This window comes from Chlorocebus sabaeus, chromosome 20, assembly GCF_047675955.1.
Source record: "Chlorocebus sabaeus isolate Y175 chromosome 20, mChlSab1.0.hap1, whole genome shotgun sequence".
In the NCBI taxonomy this organism is placed as follows: domain Eukaryota; kingdom Metazoa; phylum Chordata; class Mammalia; order Primates; family Cercopithecidae; genus Chlorocebus; species Chlorocebus sabaeus.
Window position 1 is genome coordinate 1554909 of NC_132923.1, and position 10214 is coordinate 1565122.

The 10214-nt window shown below is 41.2% G+C and overlaps 1 protein-coding gene across 2 annotated transcripts; it reads right to left on the reverse strand.

Annotated features, from left to right (window-relative positions):
• Positions 1–724: 724 nt before the first annotated feature.
• Positions 725–9437, reverse strand: DUSP12 (dual specificity phosphatase 12). 2 transcript variants are annotated; one of them, XM_037997655.2, is made up of 6 exons: positions 9067–9437; positions 7420–7533; positions 7216–7334; positions 6735–6831; positions 5612–5798; positions 725–1099 (listed from the first exon to the last, which is right to left on the reverse strand). In XM_037997655.2, the coding sequence occupies exons 1-6, from the start codon at positions 9408–9410 to the stop codon at positions 938–940; spliced, it is 1023 nt and encodes a 340-aa protein (XP_037853583.1). In that variant the 5' UTR covers positions 9411–9437; the 3' UTR covers positions 725–937. The 2 variants fall into 2 exon arrangements, with proteins under 2 accessions (XP_037853583.1, XP_037853584.1); XM_037997656.2 differs by lacking the exon at positions 6735–6831 and having other exon boundaries at positions 5612–5694.
• Between the last annotated feature and the right edge of the window lie 777 nt (positions 9438–10214).

Consider the following 10214-nt stretch of genomic DNA (forward strand, 5'->3'; position numbering starts at 1 on the left):
GAACTCCTGACCTTAAGTGATCTGCCTGCCTTGACCTCCCAAAGTGCTGGGATCATAGGCATAAGCCACTGCGCCTGGCCTTTATTAGTTAATTCTGACTCTTGTAAATGTTCAAATATCTAATTAGGTCCAATTGTAATTACTAATAATGAGTAAGGCCAGGCAAGACTCCGTCTCAAAAAAAAAAAAAAAAAAAAAAAAAAAAAAATTAGTAGAATAATTCTAGTTTCTATATACCAGGTTAAAAAACTAATCTGGAAGTATTACCTTTTCCAATACTCACATATTGGGCTACAAAATGACTTGATATATAGTAACTCTCATTTGTTTTCTTCATCATTAGAAACATATCTAACATTTATACATTTCTTTATGTAGATCACTTCAAAAGGCATCTCAAACACTTTTCTAAAAATATAGATAATTGGGATTACTGAACAGCAATAGGAAAATTGCATTTTAATCAACGTTTTACTAATGGCCTTTCCATTTCCAAGAAAAAAAATCCAGACATGTACGGGTTTACTAATGTCCCTTAAAAGAAAGAAAGTGAAATAATTCCAAAATATGTCCAAACAAATCTGCTTTATATGTCTAGAAATAAAATACCCATTTAAATATAATAGTTTCAAATTTTTGTACATAATTTTGTCTATACAGACCTTAAGATCACATAACATTCCAACAATCAGAACTTTTAAAAATATATGAAATGTAGACAGTATCTGGTTATAAAAGATTTTAATATCAAATAAAATGTACATGATCAAAAGGCTTTGATTGCCATGTAAAACAGTTTCCAGGTTACATCAAATGACTTTATCTTCTCCCATTTCAAATGAAATGTTAACAGCATAAACAATTTGCAATGAATGATAAGAAGCAAAGGCAGTACATATCATTTGCAAGTTTCTTCCAAAGCTATAAAATATCATGTTCATATTTTTCTTGTTTGTGATCTCAAAACAGGCAATATTTTCATTTCATCCACTCTGTTCTTATGTATTTGAAAAGCAGGTGTTATCCACCTACCACACGAGCACTGTTCACCATACCAGTTGAAGGAACCCAACTTGGCACTGCATTTTGGGCAAAGAAGCTGAAATAAAGCAAAGGTGTTACTTTATTCATTCACTTTTATACAAAACAAATCATTATCTTTGGCAATCAATATAGCATATAAAAACAAGACACAGTCCCCACCTTGAGTTTATAATCTAATCAGTGAGATAAAATGCATTGGAAATTCACTGTAATAGATAGTAGACTACAATTATTGCATAGGAAGAATGTTGTATTCAGGGAGCTTGAAGGGAGAAAGGTAAGCTTATGATTTGATTAAGGAAGGTTTTGTGGATGTGGCATATGTATATATAGCTTTTAAATCAGTTTGTAATTTAGGATTTCAAATGAAAATCATCATGGCTAAAGTACAGAAAAGCATGTTAGGATTTTCATGCTGTATTACTAATTGTATGTATTGACAGCATATAAGTCAGTTTCTTAGCTATTTAAAGACAAACTGGGATGGGCGCGGTGGCTCAAGCCTGTAATCCCAGCACTTTGGGAGGCCGAGACGGGTGGATCACGAGGTCAGAAGATCGAGACCATCCTGGCTAACACAGTGAAACCCCGTCTCTACTAAAAAATACAAAAAACTAGCCGGGCGAGGTGGCAGGCGCCTGTAGTTCCAGCTACTCGGGAGGCTGAGGCAGGAGAATGGCATGAACCCGGGAGGTGGAGCTTGCAGTGAGCTGAGATCCGGCCACTACACTCCAGCCTGGGCGACAGAGCGAGACTCTGTCTCAAAAAAAAAAAAAAAGACAAACTGATATTCCAGGAAAATAGATAAATCAAAAAAAGCCTAATAAGACAACTGCATTTTCTTCTAATGTAATTAGTTATAGCATTATTTTTTATGTTTAGCTCTTTGATTTGTGCATGGTATAAGGTAAGAGTTTTTATTTTTAACATTGAGCTATAGAAAACTAGACATAAAACTCAGAAGTGGGCTGAGTGCAGTAGCTCACACTTGTAATTCCCAGCACTTTGGGAGGCCGAGGCGGGCAGATCACCTGAGGTCAGGAGTTTGAGACCAGCCTGGTCAACATGGTGAAACCCTGTCTCTACTAAAAATACAAAAATTAGCTGGGCATGGTGGCAGGTGCCTGTAATCACAGCTACTTGGGAGGCTGAGGCAGGAGAATCACTTGAACCTGGGAAGTAGAGGTTGCAGTGAACCAAGATCACGCCACTGCACTCCAGCCTGGGCAACAGAGCGAGACTCTGTCTCATAAAAAAGAAATTCAGAAGCCATAAGTAAAAAAACTAACACATTTTATTATGTAAATATCATTCATTTTAATATGACAAAACATATAAAAAATCTGATAAGCAATAGACTGAAGAAAATAGTTGCAATATATTAGATGAACTATTAACATCTAGAATATATAGAGTTCCTACAAATGAATGAGACAAAACCCATAGACAAATGGGCCTAGGAATATGGGAGCAGTTTATAGAAAAGGAAACTGTAAATGGCTGGTAAATACATAAAGATGGTGGTTGATGACTATTTTCATAAAATTCCAATTAAACATTTTAGGATTAACATTTTTTACCCCACAGATTGACAAAATGTTAACAGTTTTATAGTATCTATTATGTCAAGGATATGGGGTTACAGGCACATGCATTCAGTTACTGAAAACCAAATTTGTATGGGCATTTTGAATATCGGCCTGGAATATCACTAATATTTAAAATACATTCTTCAAGCCAGGAATTCCACTTCTCGGTATATATTCTACAGAAAAAAATCAAATGTATACAGATAAGTATGCACAGGATTTAGAATCTCACATAAAAATGTATTTAACTTGGTTGGAATATGTGTGTGTGTTTCCCAGGTTAAGTAAAATTAGAAAGCCAGACTCGCAAGCCACCAAAAAGAAAAACTGATAAATTAGATATCACCAAAATTAAAACCTCTAACTGCTACAAATAATACCATCAAGAATGGGAAGTGAGGCTGGGCGTGGTGGCTCACGCCTGCAATCCCAGCACTTTGGGAGGCTGAGGTGGGTGGATTACCTGAGGTCAGAAGTTCGAGACCAGCCTGACCAACATGGAAAAACCCCGTCTCCACTAAAAATACAAAATTAGCCAAGTGCAATCCCAGCTACTCAGGAGGCTGAAGCAGGAGAATCACTTGAACCCGGGAGGTGGAGTTGCAGTGAGCCAAGATTGTGCCACTGCACTCCAGCCTCGGCAACAAGAGCAAAACTCTGTCTCAAAAAAAAAACAAACAAAAAAAAGAATGAGAAGAGTAGGAATGTGAATTGTGATGTGATATGGTTTGGTTCTGTGTCCCCATCCAAATCCCATCTCAAATCAAATTGTAATCCCCACCTGTGGAGGAAGGGAGGTGATTGGATCATGGAGGCAGATTCCCCCATACTGTTCTCACCATAGTGAATGAGTACTCATAAATTTTGATGGTTTTATAAGTGTTTGACAGTTTCAACCTCACACATGCTTCTCTCTCCTGCCACCTTGTGAAGAAGAAGCCTGCTTTCCCTTCCACCATGATAATAAGTTTTCTGAGGCCTCCCCAGCCATGCAGAACCATGAGTCAATTAAACCTCTTCCCTTTATAAACTACCCAGTCTCACGTACTATCTTTATAGCAGTGTGAAAATGAACTAATACATGATGGTTGCAAAAAACACTGTGAATACACTTTAAAAACCACTGAATTGTACACCTTAAATAGGTAAATTGTATGTATGTGAATTATACTATAATAAGGCTGTTTTTTTAAAAAGCAGCATCATCTGAAAATGTGAGTTTGATCATAGGGTACCACTTTCTAGGCAAGACACTACTCATAAACAGTTTCCTGGCCGGGCGGGCGCGGTGGCTCACGCCTGTAATCCCAGCACTTTGGGAGGCTGAGGCGGGCGGATCACGAGGTCAGGAGATCCAGACCATACTGGCTAACATGGTGAAACCCCGTCTCTACTAAAAATACAAAAAACTAGCCGGGCGAGGTGGCGGGCGCCTGTAGTCCCAGCTACTCCGGAGGCTGAGGCAGGAGAATGGCGTGAACCCGGGAGGCGGAGCTTGCAGTGAGCTGAGATCCGGCCACTGCACTCCAGCCCGGGCTACAGAGCAAGACTCCGTCTCAAAAAAAAAAAAAAAAAAAACAGTTTCCTCATGCATAACGTATGAATATAACTGCTCTACCTATTTTATAAAGCTATGGCATTCTTCAAATGGTATAATATAGTGAAAAGGTTTCATAAGCAGTTTCCTCATGCATAACGTATGAATATAACTGCTCTACCTATTTTATAAAGCTATGGCATTCTTCAAATGGTATAATATAGTGAAAGGGTTTCATAAAATAGCCACTATACAAACTTTTATACAAACCATACAAACTTTCAAAATCATTATTATAATTATTATTATAGAATACCATCACATTAATATCAAGTAAACCTAAAGGAGAAATGTGGCTGTCATGGCACACTCCCACCAAGTTAAACACTTTTTTATGTAAAATGTCACATGAACTGCATTCTTTGTTTTTCTTTTTTTCCCCACACACTGGTTATAGGAGCAAGAGGATGAGCTGCATTATTTAACTGGAAATGAAAAAGAATCTCATAGTAAAACATACTAAATTTCAATTTCCTAAAAGATCAGAAAATAAAGAGAGACACATACAGGAAGCCAACAGAGAAGAAGAAAGAACTTTTAACCTAATTTTAAAATCCCTGATTTACCCTACTCTTATTATAAAGTTCAAATTTTGTTACATTTTTTCTTTTTTTTTTAATTAAAAATTGTTTACTTTCTTTTATAGAGATGAGGTCTCACTGTGTTGCCCAGGCTAGTCTTGAAACCCTGGGCTCAAGCGATCCTCCCGCCTCAGCCTCCCAAAGTGCTCAGATTACAGGCATGAGCTAATGAGGCATGAGTGCTCAGCCAACATATTCTAATTAGTTTAAAAATAAATGTTAGTCTTATATTTGAAAAAATATAAATAGCCTTAAAGGAAATTTATTAACTTAGACCAGGGCTCTCAACCAGAAGTAGTTCACTATTTTGGATCAGCTAAAAATATTTTATTTTTGATAGGCTTATCTACATTAGAAAGATATAATCTTCAGAAATAAAGGAATTAAATGGAGTAAAACACTAGTTAAAATAAGAGTTTAAAATGCAAGAAGGGTGGCTCAAGCCTGTAATCCCAGCACTTTGGGAGGCCGAGACGGGTGGATCACGAGGTCAGGAGATCGAGACCATCCTGGCTAACACAGTAAAACCCCGTCTCTACTAAAAAATACAAAAAACTAGCCGGGCGAGGTGGCAGGCGCCTGTACTCCCAGCTACTCGGGAGGCTGAGGCAGGAGAATGGCGTGAACCCAGGAGGCGGAGCTTGCAGTGAGCTGAGATCTGGCCACTGCACTCCAGCCTGGGCAAGAGAGCGAGACTCTGCCTCAAAAAAATAAAAAATAAAATAAAATAAAATAAAATGCAAGAAGGAATAAAATATAGATGATAAAATAAAATTGTAGAAAATAAAATATGTTCTTACCTGTCCATCCATCACTCCCAACAAAGCAGATTCCATCCACCGTACAGGTTCAATGAAATAAGATGTACATTGAGCTTGTCTCCCTGTGGTAAGCATGAAAGATGGTGTCATTCTCTTGTGTGCAAAGGCTATAGGTCCACTTCCTTCATGGTGATCCAGAATACTAGAACTTCGAAATAAGGATCGCCTGCAATCCCCAAACAAACAAAAACATTAATGACTTCCAAAAGGATGAAAACATGGATTAAATGTGCAGTATTTCTTTTTTGTTTGTTTGTTTGTTTGAGACAGAGTCTCACTCTGTCGCCCATGCTCGAGTGCAGTGGTGTGATCATGGCTCACTGCAACCTCCCCCTCCTGGGTTCAACTGATTCTCCTGCCTCAGCCTCCTGAGTAGCTGGGATTACAGCCACCTGCCACCATAGCCAGCTAATTTTTGTAGTTTTAATAGACACAGGGTTTCACCACTTTTTTTTTTTCAGACGGAGTCTCGTTCTGTCGCCCAGGCTGGACTGCAGTGGCGCAATCTCGGCTCACTGCAAGCTCCCCCTCCTGGATTCACGCCATTCTCCTGCCTCAGCCTCCCGAGTAGCTGGGACTACAGGTGCCGGCCACCACGCCTGGCCAATTTTTTTGTATTTTTAGTTGAGAGGGGGTTTCACCGTGTTAGCCAGGATAGTCTCAATCTCCTGACCTTGTGATCCGCCCGCCTCGGCCTCCCAAAGTGCTGGGATTACAGGCGTGAGCCACCGCGCCTGGCCGGGGTTTCACCACTTTGGCCAGGCTGGTCTCAAACTCCTGACCTCAGGTGATCTGCCTGCCTGGGCCTCCCAAAGTGCTGGTATTACAGACATGAGCCACCGCACCCAGCAATATGTGTGACATTGCTTAGAGGACAAAATAATGTAACACTGATTACGCTACTTAAATTTTCAATAACCCTTACAATCTGATTATTTCTCTTTTTAAGAATTTATACTCTTCCTGAAAACAGATCTGAACTAAAAATTTCTATATTATTCAATTAAACAAAATCTTCCTACAGAAATTTAAGAAAATAAAACTTTAGCTACTTTTCAGTTACTGAGAAGATAAAATATCCAAAGGATACAAAATATTTTACCTGCACTTTCTACACTTGTAGAGAACCTCATCTTTCAATCCTTGTGAAACCGTGGTTGGGTCAACAGCAAAGAGTTCTTGAGGTAAATTCTGCAATTCTATATGATATAACTAAAATGTATTTATTTGTCAAAATCAACTGCATTTTCAGATAAATTCAGTTAATGTCAAATTGAGGCAAGAAGTGCTAACTTCAGAAATTAAAATTAAAAAAAAAAATCAAATTCTAGTGTTGAGAAATCAGGCTAAGGTAGGAGAGGACAGTGATTTAAGTACTTAGGTTCTGGGCACAGGCTGACCGAGTTCAAATCCCGACCCTGCCATTTATAAACCATGTGATTTTGAATAAGCTATTTCTGGCTAAATCAGTTTCAAAAAGAAACAATAGTTTCTCGGGGATTGCTGGAAGTGAGGTAATGCATGCAATGCCAAAAGTAAATGACATTTAGAAAGTCCATTACACACTAGTGATTATTACTTACCTGGATACTTCTCTGTAACCTTTTGTAAACGATATTGCTTATAAATTGCACTAGAGGTATCCACTTCATATCCCATTGCCTGGTATAATTTCAGTTGCCACTCAAACCCCTCATTCATCCTGTAATGATAAAGAAATACAAAGTTTCATTTTCTTAAAATAACATCACAAAAGCAGAATTATTAGTATAAAAAAAAGAACCCACTTGGCCTCTGGTTTGAGAATCTGGAGCTTTTCATAGGCTTTTTCAAAGGGAAGTAGGTCAGTCTTCATGAGAAAAGCAGTTATTATGGCCACACTTCGACTGACTCCTGCGTGACTGAAAAAGAGACCTTTAAAATAAAACAGCAAATAGCAACAATTAAAAACACACACACAAAACCCAGCCCCCTATTAATAGTAAAGTTTAGGCCCACTTCATTTTTACTTCTCAGATAAGCCCATTGCCTCTGAAATATTATCAGATACAAAAGAATTATTCCTTTTTCCTTTTGAATTCTGAACCATGTGACTGTATTACCTATATAAAAATAATAACAGTAATTTTTTAAATTTTTATAATGGCTCAGAACAAATCCAAACTCCTGGCTAGACACAGTGGCTTACTTACCCCTGAAATCCCAGCACTTTGGGAGGCCGAGGTACGGGATTGCTTGAGCCCAGGAGTTGGAGACCAGCCTGGGCAACAAAGTGAGACCCCACCTCTACAAAAAATTAGCCGGATGTGGTGGTGCGTGCCTGTAGTCCCAGCTACTCTGGAGGCTGAGGCGGCAGGATCACTTGAGCCTGGGAGGTTGAGACTGCAGTGAGCTGTAATTAGGCTACTACACTGCAGCCTGGGTGACAGAGCAAGACTCTATCTCAAAATAAAAATAAATAAAACAAAACAAAAACAAATCCAATCTCCTTTCATCTTAGCATTTAGGGACCTCAAAATCTGGTCCCAGACTTCTTTCGATTCTATCACTATCTTCTGTCTTTTATGTGCTCAATAAATTTAAACTATTGTTATTATACTCCAATCCAACCAAGAACTGCTTAGGGATTCCCATTTTCTTTTCTTTTTCTTTTTTTTTTTGAGATGGAGTCTTGCTGTGTTGCCCAGGCTGGAGTGCTGTGGCACAACCTTGGCTCACTGTAACCTCTGCCTCCCAGGTTCAAAGTGATTCTCCTGCCTCAGCCTCCCGAGTAGCTGAGATTACAGGCGAGCGCCACCACGCCCGGCTAATTTTTGTATTTTTGGTAGAGACATGGTTTCACCATATTGGCCAGGCTGGTCTGGAACTCCTGACCTCGTGATCCGCCTGCCTCCCAAAGTGCTGTGACTACAGGCGTGAGCCACCGCGCCCTGCCGGAATTCCCATTTTCTTTTTGTCTTTGCTGCAACTATCTCCTCCCTAGGTAAAGCCCAGGGATCCTTTAGATCCAAACCAATTCTCCTCTTCATCAACCACCCCCTACCCATCCCAAACAAAAACATTGAACCTTAAATCTTTGTAAATCCTGTTTACAAGACACCAAGCAACCTAATCTGCATTACAATCATCGGGGTGGGTGTCTAGCTTCTCCAACAGAGCTGTAAACTCCTTGGGGCGTAGGTAATTTGTCATTTATCGGATGACACCTACCCTGCCCTCTGTTGCTGCAGGAAGAACCAACTAAAGCATGAAGGAATGAAAGCCTGCACATGCCAGGGGCCCGCCTCCAGCCTCCTCCTCTCTTGGATACACGCCTCCTGCGGGAGGTAGCTGGAGGAGGTTCACGCGGCGTGACCGCGCTCTCGTCCTCCCGAGGGCCTCGGAAGGAAAGGGGTGCTTGGCGGGGCACGTCGCCCACTGACCCGGCCACTCACCAGTGCACCAACACCGCACGGCCCTCAGCGCGGGCCTGACCGATGAAGGCCACGCACCGGTCCAGATGGCTGAGCAGATCGGTCTCGGGTTTGTCCAGCGCTGGCACGAAGAGGCGCCACAGACCCTCGACCCCAGGCCCCGCCTTGAAGCTGGGCTCCTCCGAGTCCACCGTTAGCACGGCCGTGATGCCCGCTTCCCTCAAGTGGTCTGGCTCCGCGACGGCCGCGACCCCACCGAGATACAGTCCTGGCTGCACTTCCAGCATCTGCCCGGCGCAGGTGGCTCTGCTGGCACTGGGGTTGCAGGGCTCGCAGCCATGACTCGGGCCCGGAGCCTCCAACATGGCCGCGCCCAGAGACCAGGCGGCTCCTGCCCTACCATCGAGTAGGCTCCGGCTAGAACATCCTTCCCCTGGGACTCGCCAGCCTCAGCGGCTCAGCTGCTCCCTTGGAGGACCACGTTGGCCGCAGGAAAATGGACTTATGGCTAAGGGGCGGAGCTTCGGCCCCATTCAGCGCCGCCTTTCCTCCCGTGTTCCCTCTGACCCCCACCCCAAAGTTGATGGTAAAGGATAAGCTTTCCCAAATACAGGGTTTCTCTGGCTTTTAATATTGAAATTTTCAGGAAAGAGACATCAGGAGCAGCTGAACTCAAATGTGAAATAAAGGTCGCGCCGGCCGAATCAGAAGCGTCATTTTATGCATTTGAAGTACAATTATTTTCAGTATTATAAAGCCATCTGTACTTTGCATCTTATGATTATTTTTCCTTTTTCTGCCCAATTTCATTATTGGTGTGTGAATCCTTGTTGATGTTTACTGTCTATTTATTTTGAAGATGTTAATCCTATATTTTTGTAAGTCAATGTCCTCCAGCCAGGACTACCCGAAACCACCTTTAATGAAGCAAGTTGGTTTTCTTACTCAGTCATGAGCTATGGAGAGTTTCAGGGCATCTCAGCACGAGGATGTTAGGAAGATCCTATACAGATTTTGGGCTTTTATTTGGGGATTTTTGGAAAGGGTTTAAGGAAGCAGGCTTTGCTCCAGATTGAATGCTGCAGGAAGATACTCAGTACTATGAGTATCTTTTATTTATCTCTTGTATAGGGAGGACTATTGGGGGAAATTCAGCCCCCAATATTTCA

What these genes read in the sequence shown, in the direction of transcription:
- DUSP12 (XM_037997655.2), bottom strand. Translation starts at nt 9,410, where the DNA reads ATGTTGGAGGCTCCGGGCCCGAGTCATGGCTGCGAGCCCTGCAACCCC. An exon ending in GGTTACAGAGAAGTATCCAG is followed by an intron (nt 6,832 to 7,215) that starts GTAAGTAATAAT and finishes TATATCATATAG; the next exon opens with AATTGCAGAATTTACCTCAA. An exon ending in TGGGAGTGATGGATGGACAG is followed by an intron (nt 1,100 to 5,611) that starts GTAAGAACATAT and finishes GCTTTATTTCAG; the next exon opens with CTTCTTTGCCCAAAATGCAG.